This window comes from Urocampus carinirostris, chromosome 19 (assembly GCF_059441175.1).
Source record: "Urocampus carinirostris isolate Australia breed hairy pipefish chromosome 19, RoL_Ucar_1.0, whole genome shotgun sequence".
Classification (NCBI taxonomy): Eukaryota; Metazoa; Chordata; class Actinopteri; order Syngnathiformes; family Syngnathidae; genus Urocampus; species Urocampus carinirostris.
In genome coordinates, this window is record NC_142367.1 from 25643050 (window position 1) to 25665221 (window position 22172).

General features: G+C 42.1%; 1 protein-coding gene across 6 annotated transcripts in view; it reads left to right on the top strand.

Moving 5' to 3' along the window:
* Positions 1 to 22172, top strand: part of plce1 (phospholipase C, epsilon 1) — a 131505-nt gene that overhangs the window by 56548 nt on the left and 52785 nt on the right. For 5 of the 6 annotated variants that reach the window (XM_088323056.1, XM_088323059.1, XM_088323058.1 and 2 more), the window contains exons 6-7: positions 8713 to 8903; positions 11670 to 11815. In XM_088323056.1, the coding sequence (XP_088179182.1) occupies positions 8713 to 8903; positions 11670 to 11815 (337 nt within the window). Of the gene's footprint in view, positions 1 to 8712; positions 8904 to 11669; positions 11816 to 17901; positions 18035 to 22172 lie in introns of those variants that run through there. The other variant, XM_088323061.1, reaches the window with a different exon arrangement.

The window sequence follows — 22172 nt, forward strand, 5'->3', positions numbered from 1 at the left end:
CTTCCGATGAAGGAATCTGCCACACTAAATTGTGGAAATTTGGAGGCCTGCCTCACTGAGATAAAATAATGGATGTCACTCAACTTTTTGCGCCTTGACTCTAAAAAGACCGAAATGCTGGTTATTTGTCCATCTAAATCCCGAGACTTGTTTTAAAAAATGGCTCTGAACATTAAAAAATGTAATTTTTTTGACTCTGTCAAAAATTTAGGTGTCGTTTTTGACCCCATCTCTCCCTTCAAACACACGTGAAGAATATTACGAGAAAAGCTTTCTTCCATCTTCACAACTTTGCTAAATTCGCTCTCTGCTGTCTCAGTCGGATGCGGAGATGATAATTCACGCGTTTGTTACTTCCCGTCTCGATGACTGTAATGCACTACTCTCCGGTCTCCTGAAGTCCAAAATCAAGAGCCTTCAGCTGGTACAAAATTCTGCAGCGAGGCTTTTAACGAAGACAAGAAAGTTTGACCACATGACCCCGATTTGAGCTAACCTGCATTGGCTCCCTGTTAGCCTAAGATGTGATTTTAAGCTTCTGTTGGTAGTATACAAAATAATGCATGGACTTGCTGCCTCATATCTTTCAGATTTAATTTCCCCCTATGTACCGTTGCGGAGCCTTTGCTGTGAAAACGCTGGTCTACTAGTGATTCCAAGAGCCAAGAGGAAATCATTCAAAAACCTATTCAGGCCCCCGTGCTGTGGAATGTTCTGCTACCTGAGATTCGATCTATTAACTCAGTGGAACTGTGTAAATCTAGGCTTAAAACACACTTCTACTCTATATAGCATATGAATAACCTATATTTTATGTTGAAAATATAAGGGGATGGTGTCACAATAGTCCGTCGTTTGCAAGTCTTTGATCTGTGCAGCCCTTTGAGACTCTTTGTGATTAAGGGCTATACAAATAAACATGACTATTATTTAACGCTTGCTAGTGGTAAAAAAAATAAATTTGATTTGAATAATAAGCAAAAATATATGAATGACCAGCATTTAAAAAAAAACCTCATAGGTTGAGAAATTTGCATTAACCCTTTAATGACATGAGACTCACCTCGAAGGAGCTGACATCCTTGTCGGCCATCTTCCTTCTACAGGTCCCCAAAAACATCGAAAAGGCTGGGCAAAAAATGAGAAGAAAATACTGCACGGTTTGGTCACATTGAATCTCTGTAGTTTGTATTCTTCCTTGTGCTTTGTAGACATCCTTTTGGGTTACAGTATACAATATAGGGCACATAAACCCATGATAAAGACTTGAAAAGAGAATAGGATGTGAGAATTGTAGTCTTATGGACCCATTAAGTCAGGGGTGCCAAACTGGTTTGGCTGGGGGCCACAAATGCTATAAAAAAATCTCACGGGGGCCGGACAAGTAAGTTTAGGAAAAGAGAGAGGGAGAAAAAGAGAGAAAGAGGGGGAAGGAAAGAGAGAGCGATAAACAGATAGGGAGATCAAGGGAGACAGAGTGAGAGAAAAAGAGTGCAGAATTGAGATATGAATGGAGAAATAAAGAGAGAAAAAAAGAAAGAAATGAAGAGAAAGAAAACGAGAAGGATAAAAAGAATGAGAGAAATGAAACAACAGAGAGAGTGAGTAGGGGGGAAAGAGAGATAAAGTGAGGTGAGAGAGAGAGATCAAAAAAGGGGAGAGAAAGAGAGGGTGAGAAGGAAAGAAAAATGGAAAGAAAGAAAGACGATTACAGCATAAGTTACAGAGAGATGAAATAGAAAGAGAAAGAGTTGGAGAGTGAGAGATAAATAGAGAAGAGAAAAAGAGAGAGTGAACAGGAGAAAGAGAGGGAGAGAAAAAAATAAAGAAAGTGAGAGAGAAATAGAAAAATACTACCACGGTTGTTTTGCAAGTGTTAACTGGTTGGGTGGCATCCAGTGGAAATATTTAAAACACAGCTCATTTTCCTCTTGCGCTTCTCTCACTGTTGTCTTGCGGGCCAGATTTAAACCATTGGTGGGCCTTATCTGTTTGACACATGTGCATTAAGTGATCCTCATTTATTCTGTGAAAGGAATGTGATACAACTTCAGCTGACTAAACTGTATTGCCCTTTTATTTGTTGAAATGTGGGTTTTTTTTTCTGACTGCTAATGGCATAGGAACACCTTCCCATGACTCTTATTTTGGAGTTTTCGATTGACGAAACACTGTCATCGCAGTTAGCATTGCACATCGTGATGATGAGCTGCATGCAGTGTGCTCACTTACGATCTGAGGACAAGAATGTTTGTCGGTGCTTGTGTGTGATGGCAGCTGCTGGGTGTCCATCAAGGGTGGGAACACGCCCCCCTGTACTTTCTTTTGTGGTTGGCATCTCTTCTCGTACACACTCTTAAACTCTTTTAATTTGACTTATCATTTTAGGAAGTGAAACTAGTGACAAGTCCAAATCTTCCTAGTTTGAGTTAAGGATTTTATATTAAAATGTACCGTTAACCAAATTGTTCGAATGAGTTACCTGACTCCATCAACCAAACAAAACCTACATTCACCAAACGATGCGCGCTCGTTTCTTGAAGTGAAAAGATGGACAAGAGACCGGCATTTCCACAAGGGGGCAGATTTAATTTCTTAAATAATTTAGCTAAGTGAACCATCGAATATATAGCCGAATTAGTGTCGCTCGAGTCTCCGTCAAGCCTCCTCTCTCGATCTTCTGCTTCTTTCTCTCGGCCCACGTTTTTTTCCGCAAGCTGGTGTGCCGGCTCCTCCCCCGGGCGTGCCAGAAAAGACCCCACGTGGGGTCCACCTCCTCGCCTCGATGTCTAGAGAAACTCAAAACAGCAGAGCGTTTATCAAAACAATGGCTGACGTCTTTCGTCAGAGTCCTGTTATCAAAATTGTCCAGCCAAAACATTCTGCATTTGGAACAGCGTGACCTGAAGCCCATTCAGTGAAAATCTTCATTGCAATCGATAAATGTAACTTGTATTTAATCGTATAAAATCCTTTAGAGCAAAATGTATAAAATCCTTCACTAGGAACAAAAAAAACAACAACATGTCACTCAATTCTAAAACCTGATTGGTCGGTCTAGGATTCAGGGGTGTGGTTTTAACACTTGAGTCATCATTCTGACCCATCTTACGTTTTAGTTCATTCGTCATTGAACGGTCATTCTGTTGACAATTGACACACCGGGTGGACAAACTGTTAATCCTTTATGATTTAATCAAAGGGTGGACTGTGTTTTGATACTTGCCGAGGACTGAAACAAAGTCTGGTTTCGTTTTGGTCACCAGGGTTTTAAAATTGAAAAATGAGTATTCAGAGCAGCAAACTGCAAAATTATTTCTTTCAGTGCCAGGACGTATAATTGTTTTCAGAAGCATTGTCCCTGAGTGCCAAAATGTTTTTTGTTTTGGTTTTGTTTTATTTTGAAAAACTATTACCGGGTGTTTGGGGCATCATCATGAAGTGGCTTTGTTTAGATCTTTCTTCAACCCCCCCCACTTCTTGGTGTTGCTTCCTATATCAGGCGAATGAGAGTGTGTAGGTGGCCCCATACAGCCAGTTGGCGGAGTGAAGCAGAATAGTGAGAAAAACGAAGATATAAGGACGAACTGTTAACGCTTTTTAAAGAATAAGTCCCTCTGTCATTGTCGGGACGGAGAGGGATGATGTTTCGTGCACAACTGAAATCGTGCGATTACGTCACTGGAAACATCAGGCGCTGAAAAGTTCTTGCAAAGATCCTCTCACAAAAAGCCCATTTTTGGGGGGGAAACGAGTATTTCCAAGGAACTTGGCAATGTCCAACTGTTGTTCGAAGCTTTCTTTTGATTTGTCTTGTGCCTTTATAGATATAGAACAACATTTCCTTCAGAAATGTATCTGCCATGGAATGAGTTAACGAAGGCATGCCGGCTATGCACGATGTAGGCCAAGTCCACTACTTCCCGTCAAAGCTTATCTCTCAAATGTGGAAAAAAGGCATTGTTAACCTAGTTCATTTTGTCTGCCTCTCGGGTGTTTGACAAGTTTTCAAAGAACAGAGATTCCCAATAGAAGTTCAAACGTTACTTAAAGAGGTTATTCCTTTGAAGTCTGTTTTTGACACGATTTTCGACTCACTCCAGATGACATAACTGGAACTCGCCCTGTGAAAACGTGCATCCTGGTAGCTCCCACCGTCCCTCGGGAGGGTCCAGATCTGATCAGACTGCCCCATGCAGGAAACCCATCCCTGTGGTTGGGACCTGCTATGCTTGTTTAATACAGGGGAAGTATGGGGGGTAGCTAGAACACTGTTTGGCCAGTGTATCTAAACAGTAGGATGGTGAAAGAATTGAGACAGACTTGTCAATTTATCATATTACTGCATTTTCTGCACTATATGTTGCGCCTGATTATGAGGCACACCTGCAAAAATAGTCTTTTGTGATACATATTTTTATAAATAAGGCGCTCATGACGAGGTTTATCCTAACAATGGCCTCAACCATTACCCTTAATGGGTCACTGTTACCCAAAAAACAAAGTACAAAAACGTCCCGTAGCCTGTTAACCATTCAGATAAATTAACTACAATACTGGGATTGCGGGATCTAATTTTACGACTGGATCTAGAATTTTGAGTCATTTTCAAACTTTTTAATGTATCTTTCTTAGTCTAGCCTAAAACAGAGGTTCTCAGCTAGTATAACTTAAGGACCCAATATTGCATCTTAATCACGAGCCACGACCCAAACAAAGAAAAAGGTTAGGGTGGCCGTCTGCGTCCACCAGGCTCACACATGGGTGCGTGGCCTGCCGCTTGCAATCTTTGACTCTCCTTTATTGGCTAGTGCCGTTAAAACCAGAACTGTGACAATTCTGGTTAGCCAAAGACTCCATCACTCGCAAACGTGGTTCTCTTAAAAACAGCAGTGTCTTGCGATTACACCATCGCACTTCGTCACATCGCAATAGTAATTCGATTTCATTTAAACATGCAGCCCAAATTATCGTCATCTTCACGGCCCACTGAAAGCAGGTTTGTGACCCACCAGTTGAGAAACACTAGCCTTAAATATTAGAAGCAGTGTCTGAAACTCATGCCAAAAAGTTAGCGGACACCGGGGCAGACAACTCTGAAAAGTTGCCCGCCCCATTTTTCACAACTTGATACACAATAAGACAAGAAATCGCAAAAAAAACACTCTTGCAAAGTGTTAAGGATTGATAATCAGAATATTTAACAGAACAACACTCAAAAATGAAGTTTATTATAAATCTACTTATGTAACCGCGGTGTACTTGTCCCACCAAAGATCCACATTCACGCTGAACTGGATGATGAGGTTTTTATTATAGTTGCTGCAAATGAATGAGTCACAACACAACACGTGGTAAGCTTCTCTGCTGGCTTTGATCTCGTTGGCAGCTCGTTGTAGACTGCCCACAAAACATATCAAAGAGCTTTCTTTTCACTTTACAGAAAATACATTTTAGAATATCACAATACATTTTTACATCTTTACATTTTAACAAGATACTTTTAACAAGAGATCGTATAGTGGATTTTTAACGTTTACAATGGATTCAACATATTTTTCTTTCGTCTGAATTTTAACCAACATCATCCTTTTTTAATGTATATGAAAAAATAGAAATAAAAACAATGAGTATAAAAACGGGTACAAGTTACCTGCAAATGGATGAGTCACAACATTAGTTTTTCTGTTGTTTTTGTCTCTTTGATCTCTACAAGGGGAATTCATAATTTAGTAAAACAGAAACAAAACGAAAATAAACCTAAACAGCTTGACAATATCAATCACATTACTGTGCATGTTGAGAGATTTGTCAGCTGGGGTTATAATGTTTAAAATCAACTTCTTTTGTGGAGCACCAAAAGATGTGTCTTACCATTGCAGTTCTCTCTGGTAAGGGGCCGGTCACACAGACATTTGCGGCCGAATCACGGTCCGAAAATTCTGCCTTTGAGGCGGACGCCATTGGACGCATTAAGATCGCCATTCAGACGAGATACAGCGGTGCTTAACACGCAGTCGGAAATTCGCGCACGGATGGCAGTGCAAAATTATTTGGCGCTGCTCAAATCTTCAGAGCGCGGGCACACAGCCTTTCACGAGCGTACTGAGGCTGGACCACGGCCAGAAATTTCTGGCCGTGAAGCAGATGCTGTTGAGCGCTGTTGGACGTTTAGAGACCGCCATATAGACGAGATAGAGCAGTGCTTTACTCGCGGTCAGAAATTTTCACGTGGTTGGCCGCGTTCAAAACTTTTGAGCTGCTCAAAAGTTTGAGCACGTGTTAAACCGCGTGCCGCACACGTGGTCAACACGAGGTAATGACGCAGAAATGACGCGGAACGACGTGCTCTGGCCGCGGCCAGGGCGTGCTTACACATGGGTAGGACGGGAAATTTCAGCGGGTAATCGTGGGTGGAGCATGGTAATAGCATGTTCTGCGCCTGTATCGCGGTGTTATTACGTGAAATTAGCGTGTTACGCGTGTGACAGTCAAACGCCTTTCTCCGCGTATAAACAGCGCGAATGCCGAGCACACGTCATTTGTGCTCGTGACGTCAAGGGGGTGAACATGGATCCCCGTCAGCGTAGTTTCTCTTCATTTCGAATAAATCTTTCGGTGCATTCGCAGCAAAACTTTAATTTTGGGACCTTAGCTTAGCCTTTTGGTTTGAGAGTAAGAGTCCCGGCTCCTGAGCTTTGTAGCGTATTATGAACTGATCGATAATGGATAATGAATAAAGAAGATAGAACGATCTCCCCTAACCACCCCCCCCCGTCAACGTAGTGTTCTCGTATTAATCCAAATTTATTTCTTGGCATTTCTTCTCAGGATAACAAAATAAAATTGATGCCATAGCTTGAAATCTTGATCTTTACGGGACTGTGTCTTGTGCGGTTAAGATTGCTACAGCCCGGTGCCGTGATTTGCATCCCCTCGCTAATACAACCACCTTTACCTCGTTTTATCTCACTTTTAAGTAAAGTAATGGCGAACATATAACTAAAACCACATCGTCTTGCATTTGTTGGAAATGTAATACAACTTAATCCACTCCGTCTTTGCTTTTGTTGTGAACGTAATTGAACAGTAATGCACACCGTATATAAAATCCTCCCCCCCATCGCGTGAACGCGCATTCTGCTGCCCTTCCAACGAAAGCGATCGTATTCTATATAAAACGCTTATTAAAACTATAAAGCGAGATAATTATAACAAGTGGGAGATCCTAGTCTATATAACGCGTTAATTTAAACAATAAAGTGCGATCGTATTCTACAAAATGCGTTTGTTAACGTGGATGAAAAAGTCAAAAGCGATCGCAGCAGATTGCGCGTTCACGCGAGGGGGTGGGGGGGTGAGCCTGTTGCGTAGGAGTCGGATTTGGGCACAACACCGGCTCGGGAGCTTTTATACCCGTGGTCCACACGAGAAAATGACGCAGAAATGACGCGATGAGGAAGCGGAACAGTCGCCGGCGTCTTTTTTCCGGCCATACCACAGATGAACAGCGGGTTGGCCAAATTTGCGCATTTTCCATCCCGGGCAACCACGGGCAAAAAAAAAACGCAAAATTGTAGCCGTGATTCAGCCGCAAACGGCAGTGTGACCGGCCCCTCAGACTGCCAACAAACCCCGCCTCCCGGTCACATGTCAGAAGCCAAAACCAAACCCCACCCCATACCAGCAGATAGCACTGTTGGATTCATCATTGCAGGACATTTACCAAAAACTATACACATATTTCAGCAGGAATTTCAATAAAACAAAAGTTATTATTACACCCGTTACACTTATAACATTCATTGCAATGTATATGACATCGCTGTTTTCCAACTGCCATCAGTATGTCCCTGTATTTACTCATCTTCATTCATGCAATGTTTGCGTTGCGTCGTCTGCTACAAGCCACGTGAACTCCTCTTTCCACGATGCTCTTAATGTACGTTTACATTTTGTAGAGTCATCAATTTTGTTCGCTTCTTTTGAATCCTTCATCTGGAGCTGAGGTTTTGGCTTGATTCCTCACCACTTCTCCATTTTTCTTGTGTTCTCTCTGGGTCTACTTTGGAAAACAATATGCAAATGCACAACCTTATAAGGCTCAGGAAATCCTGGAAGCAGGAAGTTGTTAGATGCAGGCTTCTGATTGGCTGCAGAGTATGCAAATTGCCAAACGAATCAAAATTCCGAAATTTCCAAACCGAATGAAGATTTCGAAATCGAAATAAAGCAAAGGTTGTAACATGCTACCATTCCATCCTGTCTAAAAAGTTGTCTGCCGTTTTGTAAGTTGTACGCTTGACGTAAAAGATGCACGCCCCGGGCGTCCGGGCAGACGATATTTCAGACACTGTTACAAGTATACTGTTGTAATTTTGGGGGGGGTCAAGTATCATGATTTTTTTACTTATGTAAAATGTGTAGCTTCACGCAAAGATAAGAAAAAACTGACTTAATGGGCTTTGCTTTGTGCTTGGGGTCTTCAAAAAGACGAATAACAGTAATCCAGAGCAGTTCTGATGTAATAAATTGCCTCGAATGGATGGAGTTCAAAAAGCTCCAAATGTTCTTCTTTGTCATGTTACTTTTGTCCGCCGCCTCCATCCATTATGTCCTCCCCCACCCCACTCACCGAGGCTTCTCGACTCCCTACCCTGGCGGCATTCTGTAACACTTTACTTGAAGTGGTGCACTTGTGTTGTCGGACAGGTAGCACACAGTGTTCAAGATGCTGCCGCACTTAACCTGACTCACCCGGCCAAGAAGCTGCTGCTGCTCCGGCCCGGATGCGTCAGCCTCAGACCTTCTGGCTTGCTACTGTGCTCAGTCAGCGGGCGTCCGCCTGAACCGGCTCCCGTCCGCTTTCCTGATCCCGACGGTGGATTTTCTTACCCAGAAAGGTTTGTACGCTTCGGGGCAGACACTCCTTGGGAATGAATGAGGGTAATAATCAGATAGATTGATAGATAGATAGATAGATAGATAAATACTTTATTCATCCCCGTAGGGAAATTCACACTTCCAGCAGTATCCTCGTGTTAAAAAAATAAAATAAAAGATATAGAATAGAAAAATACCCAATAATAGCGTGTCAGCGTTCATTTAACCTCTGAAAAGTGAAAGGTCCCGGGGACTCGCATGCTCAAAAATCTATGGGTCCCAACAGAGATCTATGGCTCCCCAAAATTTAGTGTTATCCAGGTTGAAATCGTAAATCGGCGACAAATATATAATATAAATCTATATATTCATTCAGTTTTAATCATCAAATTATTAATTCATTTTCTGCATCAAATTATTGTTGGTAATATACCGAACAAAGGGATAGCCACAAACCTGTCTTTTATACTTCCTTTTTTTTTATTAACTTCTATATACAACATAATTCGTAATATCAATCATCAAAGCAAGTGAGCCGTTTGAGAGCCGGCTCTTTTTAATGAGTTGAGCCAAAAAAGCCGGTTCTCTAAAAAAAGACTGACTTCCTTTCACTAAACAACGAGATCTCGTTGGCCGAGATCGGCGTGCAGACAAAAACTCGAACCGCGAGACCAAAACAACGATGGCGGATCTGCCTGACGAAAGGTTTGGAGTGCAGTAAATCGTTGTTAAAAAAAGTAATCAGGTAATAATGACAATTTTGTGGCAAAAAGGTTGCGTCCCGGGGACGCACGTTGATTTGAGACGATGCGTCCCCAGCAAAAATGATGCGTCTAGGACGCAGGGACGCATGCAAACGAGAACACTGACGTGTTGATATACAGTAGACCATTTAAATAGTGCTACGGAAAATACACACTGTAATAAAAATAGGGTAATTTGCAAATGTGGGGGTGAGGTTTAATGTGGGCTTTTACTCCCCCGGGTGGAGTTAAAGAGCCTCGTGGCATGAAGACGCAATTATCTTTTTTTCAATAAGAAGGCCTACGATTTGCTGTCTAAATAAACGTCAAAGTGTGTATATTCAACCTAATCACCAAACGTTGGCTTCTGCAAAGCCTCCTATGCTGTTAGCAGGGTTCGTACACGTGCTTGAGATACTTTAAAATGGTGTATTTTACTGTTGTGTTTTCAAGGTTTGAAACATTTTTACATTTTGAGTAAAGTGCTTCTTAATGCTTGAAATGCTTTCTAAGCATTCTGACTCAAACGAACACACATTACATGAAGAAAAATGAAACGAGTCTGCTTAAAAATGACGCCGACAACCTGCTTTGGTGGCTTCGTTTTGCTAATGCATTTCTTCTCCCCCCGTGATTAACGGCAGCTTGCATTAGTTTGTATGGTGTTTTCCTACAGGTCGTGCCCAAGAGGACAGGTGTGTGCTACACCTAAGGGTATTCTGAAATTGGAATTAGAATTGTCTTTATTGTCATTAATAGTGTGAAACATTGTATGCAACGAGATTAGACATGGCACTCCAGGGTAAAGGTGTAATAGACTATGAAGACAAAGAAGACTATCAGGATGAATAGGCAAAAAAAAACTACAACGTTCTATCTATCTACCTTGGTCATATCCCTCGAGAGGGGTGAAATACATACAATAACAAATAAATTAAAAAGGGAAAAAATAGCAAAAAACACACACAAAAATGTTTGGACCATGGCCAACCCAAATGCCCAAACAAGTTAGGCACCTCGGCACCTAAGTCAGTCATGCTTTCGTCCCTCCAGATGAAACGTGACACGAGAAAGCGGCCGTGTCACTCGGGTCAGGGTGACACAACACTCTTCTGTTCAACAGCAGGGCCCGACAGCTTTCGCTGGTTTACCCCTACCGCATCATAGAGGTGCCCTGCCCATCCCTTAGAATGCGTCCAAACATCCCACTATCCTTTTACAACACCTCTCCACTCATTCCGATCACCAACAACGACTACAACATAGTGCTTGGGAATACTGTCCTAAGTTATAATAATAATAATGCAATGAATAATAGTGCATTGTAACAATAGTGCAATGAGAATGAGTGTAACAACATTTAGCAGCAGCAATTAAAAAAAAGGTATATAAAATATTGTATTTTTTTTGAAAGGATACGTTTTGTACAATGACGAGCCGTCTGCGGCTAAGTGTCAAGAAACAGCCCAAACCTGTTAAAATAACTTAACTTTCCAATGAAATTAGGCAAGTCAAGTAACAATGTACAAATACAATGAACCAATACATCAAATATTAAAAGGGAGTCCCAAATTGGATATAAATCTGTTGTCATGAGCAATATTTTCTTAGTTCGTCAACGCAACCTATTAATACTACAAAGATAAACAGAAACAGAACTCTAGATGGGGTTTTTCGTCCTTTGTGAATTACAGTCACCGGGGTGGAGTCAAAACGAAGAAATGGAGACGTTTGGTTTTCCGAATCCAAGCAATGTGGCGCGTGCGTTTTCCCTGCCACTAGCAAAGACGAAAGACTTGCTATGATGTCTGTGTTGTTTTATCTATTTCTTAAGCTCATGTTTTGCTTTCAAACTCGACATCAAACAAAAGTGTGTACATTCAACTGACTTCCGCTCCTGCTCAGCTGGATCGTAACATAGAATCCAAATACCGAAGACCGATTCTGAAGCTAGTATGTTGAATACATACTCATTCATTTCCCCGTGTGAATATAAAGGAACACTCCCTCTTTTTGACTCACTTCTTTTTCGTTCCTTTCTAGATTTTATCTAGCGTGCGGTCAGAGGACGTCTGTGTGCTCTCTGCTCACCGGAGCCCTTCTGGAAGCCACGGCCGCTCTCGGGGCCCGCTCTGCCTCGCCCTGCCCGTTGGGACAGTCCCTGAACAGCAGCTACGGTGTGCTGAAAGGTGGGTGTCATGATTTGACTTAAAAGGTTTCCAATATAATGTGTAAAATGATGATGGTAGGAGGGATCGGACAGAATGAATCACAGTGGTATTGGCATTTTAAGCAACTGGAGGATTGAGAACATGCTAGCCCTGTGCTAAGCTAATGGAAACTTGGGTAGTTCTTTTGTAGTTCTTCAAAAGATACCCACCTGTACTCCAAGACAATCAGGCTTCAAGTACCTGTAGATTGAGGAGTTTGTATCCATTTTGCCTAATATAGGCCTCAACTTGAAGGAGCTGACATGATTGGCTGCCATCTTGCTGCTGTGAGTACCCAAACACTTTGTGCAAGCTAGGCAAAAAAAAAAAAAAATAGAGGCAAAATTATGCGGTTGGGTCAATTTGAGTTTCCGTGGTTTGTATTCTTCCCGGTGCTTTAGCACTCGTTTTCACCATGGTAACTGAAATTGTGTGACCGTCACTGGAAACATTCATGCATCGCCCCTTTTTTTTATCCTGACCACGTCTGAAATGAAATGAAATGAAATGATCTGCATTTATATAGCGCTTTTCAAGTCAATGAAGACTTCCCAAAGCGCATTGCAATGTGCTTCACATTTATCCATTCACACACATTAACACACCAATAGCGGCCGTGTAGCCATGCAAGGTGCCAACCTGCTTATTGGGGGCATTAGTGGTTCAGTGTCTTACCCAAGGACACTTCGACATGTAACACGGAGGAGCCGGGATTCGAACCTGCGATCTCTTGATCCCAAGACGACCGCTCTACCTGAGCTAATGCCGCCCCAACACTCTACACTCCTGGCTTTCGACTTGTTTCCGGTCCCCACCACGTTTTTTGCTCTCCTGTCCCGGCTACTGACCGGATGGTGGGTGCAACCCTTTCCTTTTTCCAATAAAACCGAGAGAAACGTAACGCAAGTGGGTCCTGTCTCCCTTCTGGTCTCTGATAGCGGAGGTTGTCCATATTAGTCGTCTTCCCTGGCCCCTTTGAGGAAAGCCACCTGACTTCACAGCAAGCTCCCGTACAAAGTCAAATGACAGTACAGTATGACTAAGGGCCCAGTCAGTTACTCAGCTGCTCGTGTGGCGGCTTCTCCGCATTCGTGTTATGTATGAGTCCCGTGTAAGCCGAGACCGACATGAAAGCCGGCTGGCAGCGCTCCAGGGGACACGCCGTCTCTCCGCGGGGGCCCCTCGGCGCTGTCAACATGCGTTTCGCTACACTTTTCCCATCTTTCAAACCGAATTGGAATTGCCTTTAGAATTGGATTGTTTTATATGTCATTGATAAATGAAACAAGATGCCCCCCAGGGTAAACATGTCATAAAGACTTCAAAGCGCAAAAAGGTATAAGACTATCAGGATGATTGTTGGAGAAAACATATATTTACAACGCAGTGCTCAAGTTATAATAATATAAGGTTCGTGAATGAAAAACAATAGTGCAAGAACATTTTGCCGCAACAAAAAAAGATAACCCCCAAAAATCGCAAGAAAATGTCGATTTTACCAGGTTTGTTTTTTGCTTTCAGTTTTTCTCTTACCATGTATGGTAATGGTTTTCCAGCGGCCGCCTCGTCCCGCTGCCCACCTCGTTTGATGTGCACGTTCAAACAGTGTGCGCCGCTCGGGAATAGACCTTGAGCTTTCAGTGGGAATTGAACCCGCGCTATTTGTGGGATGACACTGCCCTGCCTTTTGTCACAACCGTCATAATCCCGCTATAAATTCTTAGATTGATATTTTTTCTTCTTTAATTTAGCTTCATACTTAAATACCAAATTGCTACACAGAGACCTTGAAACGATTCTTATAAAAATGGAGGGAACATAAATGCTGGCATGGGACTTATAAACGTACTAGGAATATATTCTCTAAATTATGAGGCTAATAATTTAGATGAGGAGCAGCCTCCAAGCAATGTCTTAACCTATTTATGGGATTTAGGGCTCCATGAAAAAGGTATAAATTATGGTAATGCAATGGAGTTATGACTCTCTACAAAAAAAAAAACCATCTAATTTTCTCCTGATGCATTAACTCATTCAGTGCCATAACTATAAAGTTATAAAGTATTATAAAGGGTTTGGCGCAGCTCATCAGTAGATATCAAGCCCCTGGGAATGATTTCAGTATGATAAATCCCCATTCCATGGCAGAGGTGCTTTTGATCAGATTTATGTCCACACATCGAGGAAGCCACATTTCCTAGTGTGACTTCCTGTATCTAGCAATTAAAGAGTGTAAGCGGCCCCATATGGCAAGCAGGTATTGAAGCAATGTGTTAGAGAAGCGAAATATCCTCAGTAGGGTCACGGGGTGTATGAGTACAGTTTATTTGTTTTTGAAAAAAAAAAAAAAAAAAGGATGAGTAAGTCCCTTCGTCACTGTTGGGCAGACAAGGAAGACACGTCCTTACGAGCATAATCGGCATGGTGACCGAAATCATGTGACCATCAGTGGAAACATCAGGCGCAAGTTCACGCAGCATTCATGCATAAGTTCAGAAATCTTGCAATTAAACATTATTTTGCAAGGAAAATGCTCTCGTGCTTATGGAAAGCCCCGTGTGTTAGCGAATATAATTTTCCACACTGAAATAATTCCCAGAGGCTTGATCCTTACCTCCGCCAAATCCTTTGTCATAATTTCTTAAATAAAACTAAAAAAGCACAAAAATGAAAAGCATCCTTTCACAAAAAGTCGTTTTTCTGAGAATTTTTATTGTAAAGGAGTTTTTTGTAATAGCTAGCAATGTTCTGTTTTTTTTTTTTTTTTACCAAACAATGGTAAGGATTAGAAACATGCTTTTGTTTTAATGAAATGGTTTCTTATGACATGTGCTACGCCCATATAGAGCTATGGAACTACATTTTCTGTAGGCCTTCAAAAAGGAAATAAAATGGAAAAAATGGGATGGAACTGGCTCTTCCCACTTGAGAGAAACGTCTGTACTCGAATGAGTTGACCCCCAAAAAATCTCAGATTTTCTCTAGATCCTAAAAAATGACAAACAAGTATCACAGAAGGCTGAATGAAGGGCACCCAGATTTCAGCATGCAAAATTCTAAATGGGAGCAGTTGAAGTCTCATTTCCTTGGTAACACAATTTAGCGCTCCGCTGAAAAGGAAGTCGGTCAGCCTGCAATCCCCAGCCAGCTCGGTATTGCTCCCGTTCGGTTGAATTTTCAAAACCACTGAAAGGCGAAGATGCGGGGAGTCGAAATACACAAAGGTTTTACAAATGTTCTTGAGGCAAAGGGTGATCGGCTCTATAATTGTAATATAGCTGCAAAATGTTATTAAGATTTATGACCCTCACATTCTTCACAACCACCGGAGAGAAGTTTTATAATCTGTTGAATATAAAGAAATACGATTTTGAAGAGTTATTTGTCCTTCAAAGTACTACAAAAAGAAAATACAGTAGGAGTCGATAGTATTCATCAATCGTAGCTTGACTCCAAAGGATATGTCATTACGAGCAGCAGTTATTCCAAGTGTGTGGAGGTGTTTGACTTAAAGATGAAGTGCGTTGTTTGAGGTAAGGGTAGAAATATGTTTCTCTTAAGTATGTATTGAAAAATGAAATTGTGAGAGACGGAACTGGAGTAGTAGTGGAACTGAGCAAGCGTGTGGATAAGAGAGTGCTTGGTTGGTTTGGACACATGGGGAGGATGGATGAGGAGCGAATGTTGAAGAGGATCTACAGAGCAGGAGTCAATGGAAGGGGACCAAGAGGAAGGCCGCGATTGACGTGGATGGATGGTGTTATGAATGAACTGCAGTAAAGAGGTCTAAATATAAGGGAAGCTAGAGTTCTTGTTGGTGATAGGAAGGAGTGGAGAGGTGTTGTGAAAGGAAAGTGGGATTGTGGAGGCGTTCTATGATGCGGCGGGGGTAAACCAGCGAAAGCTGTCGGGCCCTGCTGTTGAACAGAAGAGTGTTGTGTCACCCTGACCCGAGTGAGATGGCCGCTTTCTCATGTCCCGCTTCATCTGGAGGGACGAAAGCATGACACACTTAGGTGCTGAGGTGCCTAACTTGTTTGGGTGTTTGGGCATTTGGGTTGGCCATGGTCCAAAAATGTGTGTGTTTTTTGTTATTTTCTTCCCTTTAATTTTTTTGTTATTGTATGTGTTTGTCTTGCTGTGGGTCACCCCTCTTGAGGGATATGACCAAGGTAGATGGATAGATAAGCATGTGTTGACATTTCCCAACTAGCATGGTGCTTGAAATCCTTGAAAATGCTTGAACTTTAATGTTTTCAAGGTGTGAAAAGTGCTTAAATTTGGGAAGGAGTGCATGTAAATGCTTGAAATTGTTGCCTGGTTCCTCAACCTGTTTCTACAAGTCTGCTTAAAATACTAATGACACTGATTTCTGCTGGCTTTGTTTTGCCATCACATTGCTTCTTCCCACGTGATATCCTGCACCTGGCATTAGTTTGTACGGCATTGTCTTATAAAGAGTCTTTGCCCCCTACGGTGTGCGCTCAGGTGGACATGTGGATGCTACACCTTAACAGGGCAAACGTGTGTATTATTGCGAGGATAACGCATCAAATATGGACATTTATTGTAGCCCGTGCAAATAATTAAGGTTGTGTATTTTCAGTGGTGAATAATCCTAGCTTATATCAGTGTCTGAAACTCATGCGAAAAAGTTAGCGGACGCCAGGGCAGTCAACTCTGAAAAGTTGCCTGCCCAGCCATAAAGTTACCTGACCCATTTTCCACAACTTGAAAGTAAGACGACTAATCGTTAAAAACCTATTGTTGTAAAGTATTAAGGATTGACAATTAGAATATATTACAGAACAAAACTTTAAAATTAAGTTTATTATAAATTTACTTATAACATTCATTGCATGTATATGACATGGCTGTTTTCCATCTGCCATCAGTATGTCCCTGTATTTACTCATCTTTATTCATGAAATGTTTGTGTTGCGTCGTCTGCCACAAGCCACGTGAACTCCTCTTTCCACGATGCTTTTAATGTACATTTAAGTTTTGTAGCGTCATCAATTTTGTTAGCTTCTTTTGAATCTTTACTCTGGGGCTGAGGTTTTGGCTTGATTCCGAACCACTTCTCCATTTTTCTTGTGTTCTCTGTGCGTCTACTTTGGAAAATGATATGCAAATGTGCGACCTTATAACACTCGGGAAAGTCCGGAAGCACGAAGTTATTCGATGCAGGCTTCTGATTGGCTGCCGAGTATGCAAATTGCCAAACGAACCGAAATTTCAAATCCGAACAAAGATTTTGAAATCAGAATAAAGCAAAGGTCTGTTTTGAAAAAAAACTTTCGGTTTTTTTTTTCTTGAGAAAGTTTTCGGCCACTGGGCGGAGACGTTTTGTAAGTTGTAGGCCCCGGGCGTCCGGGCAGGCGTTATCTCAGACACTGCTTATATTTTACTCAAAAGTGTAAAATTCATGCCTCTTGATAAATTCACATCCCAAGTTAAAAATCTCATACGGAAGCCACAGATATATTTGTGGCTCTGAAAAATGCTTCACACCGGACTTCTTCTGTTAATACTGGAAACATTGGAATATTGGCTTTGAAAGTCCTTAAAAAGAGCTTGAATTTATTCAAAGGACTCATATGCGTTTTTTCTTCAGCTTTTATCTTGACGTTCGTTTTACTTTTCGCAAAGCTGTCCCATGCGGAACACATTACGTAGGAGGAATAGTGCGACTGACTTTTGCAGCAACAAAATAAGAGTATTTTATTATCGTTTGGAAGGTTTTCATGTATTATTTTGAAAATATTCGTTATCAAGCTACCCATATCACATTGTAGTGAGTCTCCTGCTGCCTAAGCTTTAAGTGCCCGAGCTGACACTCAGTCCCATGGTTGTGTTGTTGGTTGTCTGCTTGGTAGAACTCTAGCACATGGCTGTGAACTATGCACGTTGCCCGGGGGAGCAAGATGGAAAGCGATAGAGGGAGTGAACGCAGTCGAGGGAACCGACATGTTAAGAGTGTTTATCGTCGATGGGAAGGGGCGAGAGAGAGAGAGAGAGAGGCAGAGAGAGGGAATAAGGGAGAGAGGCAGCAATGCACAAGAGGAGATGAGAGCGGGAGAGCAGCTGCAGGGTAAAGAGAAGCGCCGGTAGCCCGAGAGCGCGTCCGGGGCACCTCGCCACTGAAGCGTCGGGCGGCCATGAAGCACTCAAATAGAACCGACCTCAAGCTGTTCAGTAAGTCCAGTCGCTCCCGGGCGCCTTTCCGGGCACGTGTCGAGACTAACGTGTCAAATCTGGGGCTTCGTGAAGATTCGGCGGATTTGTCGGCCTATATTGCCGCAGGTTTTTATATTGATGAGAGAACTAAAATGGAATCCGATAGTTCATTATTAATCTGGGTATTAAGTTTGCTGTGACTGTCAAGACCACAACGGAAAGAGCACCCGCTCGCGTAACGTTTCTCACAAGTTTTATTAGAAGAAAGGGAAAGGGTTGCGCCCACGATCTGGAGTTTTGCTGGATGCGGGAAGCAGGTCGCTCCGAACGCGGAAGTGGGACTTCCGTGGCGAGAGATGGCGGTGTCGGGAACGGAAAAAACGGGTCAGTAGCCGAGACAGGAGAGTAAAAACAAGGTTGGAGTCGGAAACGAGTCGAAAGACAGGAGAGGAGTGTAGACGTGGACAGGATAAAAAAAAAATGGTCGAAGCCGGGAAACAGACAGGAGCAAAAACAGGTGGGAGTCAGGGTCAAAAAAGCTTGCCTAGAGTAAACTGAGTTTCGCAGACAGACCGACAACAGGTGACATAAAGGAGTGGGTTTAAATAGTGACAGGGAGCCAATCAGAGTCCGAGGCAGGTGCATCACATTGGTAATCATGACAAGTTTGGCTTTTTGTGATTAATGGAACCTGGTGTAACTTTCCAGTCAGCAGGAATTTATTTTGCCAACGTAGATAGTGTTAAAAAAAAACAAAAAACATTTTCCTTTTTTTAAACTTTAAATGTGCTGTCCATATTCTGTCTGAAATCATCATTGCACTCTTTTTGTTGCGTGTGCATGTAAAATTCTCACACTTGCCTAACACATCTTCTTTGAGTTGCCTTTTGGAATGCATTTGAAACAGTCCGTTTCTTACTTTCACCATTTTCATCCTTGGATAAAAGAAAACCGCGAGCAGCAGTTATTCCAAGGTGGTCGGGATCAGAAACGAGTCGAAAGCCTGGAGAGGAGAGTAGGCGCGGTCGAGATCAAAAACGGGTCGTTATTGGCACGGGAGAACAGACGTGGTCGAGATCAGGACGGGAGAGCACACGTGGTCGAGATCAAAACAGATCGTAGCGTGAGACAAACAGGAGCAAAAAAACAGAACAGGCGAAAAAAGGACTTGCCGTGTCAAAACAGAGATTCGCAGACGGACTGTCAAAAGGGGACTGACAGGACAGAGTTTAAATACTGACAGGGAGCCAATCTGTCAACAAGCTGCAGCTGGCGCCCATGGGCGGGGCCAATTGGGCGCCATGGCAACCGTGACAGTGACATATTTTTAATGTCAAATGTTTTGTACAGGAAAGGTTTTTTAAAAGAAACTGCTTGAAGGTAACTGTTTATTCAAGAACTGCAACCCCATTGAAAGTGAATTTCTTTCGTGTAAGTTGATGGCTCCCCCAAATATTTCCTGTTATTATTAGTTATCGTTGGCGGAGTATAGCAAGGCTCAATCTGGTTTGCCGTACTGCCAATTTCGGGTCACATTACTTGTGTAGAAATATAACTTTTCTAATTCAGGATGGAATTTATTGTCATTGATAACAACACCGTATGCAACAAGATTAGACATGGCACTCCAGGGTAAACATGTACTGAAGACTTTAAAGAGAGTAAAAAAGGATAAGAGATTATCACGATAAAAGGCAGAAAAAATATTTACAGCGTAGTGCTTAGTGAACGGCTTCAGTTGTAATAATTGTGCAATGTTGTGAATTTAATAGTGCTTTGTAACAAACATGTAATAAATTTTAGCAGCACCAAAAAATCCAGAATCAGTCACAAAGGTATATATTTTCAGTTTTGTGCAATCACTATTAGCAGCAACAGTAACGGAGTAATCACTAGTTGCAACTCGGCACTTAACAAACGAAAATGTTCCTTGAGACGAACTACAGGCAATAATATTATAAAATGTTTTTCTTTTATACAATTTTACTTGCAATTTCTTTGAAGATTATATTTTATCCATTTGTTCACAATCTAGGCCCTCCAAATGTGAAGTAAAGTGGGGTGCCATGTATAAAGTGTCGTTAAAAGTAGAATATTTTGTCACTTATGTGTTAACAATGCCTACTTCAAAAAGCCTTCGTAATTTGCTTTTATATTACTTATAGCAACGCGCAACACATTAGGGAGCAGGGGGGAGGAAGCGGTGCAGAGTGAGTTCATGTTCGTCCCCGCGGTTTTTTGTCTGTGTAGCATGAGAATGGCAAAAGGGCTGTTGGAATACAGGCTAAATGCCAACCCAAACCCCTAAAAGATAAAAAAAGTAGTTTATTAGAGCATGTCTACAAATTTTACATACTTGAGGAGTGAACTGACTGAGGCTGTGATCATGATGGTACATCAGGAGAATGATGACAGAGAGAGTAACAAAGTTTCAAATTCTGGACAGCCCCTTTAAGAAGAGGAACGATCATAATGATTCACTGATTATTGCTCAAATGAGAGTAATGTAATCATCCATCCATCCATTATCAGCACCGCTTATCCTCAGTAGGGTCACGGGGGGACTGGAGCCCATCCCAGCTATCTTTGGGAAGTGGACACCCTGAACTGAGACAGACTACTCACTCGCCCATTCATACCTAGGGACAATTCGGACCGGCCAATTAACCTGATATGCATGTTTTGGGGATGCGGGAGGAAACCCACGCAAGCACGGGGAGAACATGCAAACTACACACAGGAGGTTTGATCTCATGACCTCAGAACTGTGTTGCACATGCGTAGGCTCTGAACCTTTCCTTGGAAACATTTTCCATTTCTGGATGAACTCACTCGATGCCAGGTATTTCTCTTAAATGGGAATAGTGTCAGCCGATTTTTTTTTTCCATTTTTACTCAATTTTGAAAGACTACAGAAAATTTAGTTCTTAAGCTATACGGGCGCACAGGACATACTAGGACAGGGGTGGCCAACCCGGTCCCCAAGAGCCCCCATGTTCTGCATGTTTTTGAGGTCTCTCTTGTTCTACTCAGGTGATACAAATTATCAGCTTGTAAGCAAGCTGTGTGGGAGCTTGATAGCAATCTTAGTGATTGGAAATGCCTGCATTGAAGCAGAGAAACTCGATAAACATGCAGGACATGTGACTCTTGAGGACCGGGCTGGCCACCCCTGTACTAAGTGGGGGCTCCCTCAATGTGTGGACACATATCCGATTAAAGCCACTCCTGCCATCAATTGAAAGAAAATGGCGCGCTGCCAAACTTGAGGTTTTCCGTCAAACCTGGTGTGACAACTTGTTAAAGTATAAAGCAGCCCTTGCCTCTGCAAAATCAGCCTATTTTTCGAAGGTGATTGCGGCACAAAAGAATAACCCCAAAATCCTTTTCGACACTGTAGCATCGCTAACTAGGCAACAGATTATCCCAGATAGTTCTACCCATTCAGTCCATGTCTTCTTTCATAAGAAGATTCAATGCATACGGGAAGAAATTTCTAAAGACAGTGTTGAAGGGTTGAAATCTATAGATGCGCGACATGGTGGCTGTCCAGGGAATTTTTCCCGATTTAGTGATCTGTCACTCGATAATCTTAAACAGGACTTGACTATTGTTGATTTTCCACCCTGAAATATTTCCCAGAGGCTTGATCCTTACCTCCGCCAAATCTTTTGTTATAATTTCTTATAACAATACTGATAATATATTTGTTTTTGGGACAACTCTCCCCCCCATGTAGGTTTATTTACCACAGGAAAACACAACTTTATTTTTTGCATTTGCCATAATAAATGCCCATAATTAATGTGTATCCCTAGCAGTGTTCCCTCTAAGCTGCGCACTGCTCGCACATTCTCTGCGCACGAGAAAATCTAGCCGGCGCACAAAAATGAGGGCTCAAAATTACTAATTAAGAAGCGACTTAAGTCAAAGTGACAGTGCATGAAGGTAAAAATACACGGGTTCCCCTGACGTTGTGTCCTAAATGCGGTATTTTGAAGTCGAGTCAGAGTAAAATGAAGTTGAGTAAAGTTAGTAGAGTTGGTCGAGAACCGGCTTCTTCGGCTCGGCTCACTAAAAGGAACTCTTTCGGGTCCTAAACGGCTCTTCAGGTTGTTTTTGCTTCTTTCATCCCAACATGACCAAATATTATGTA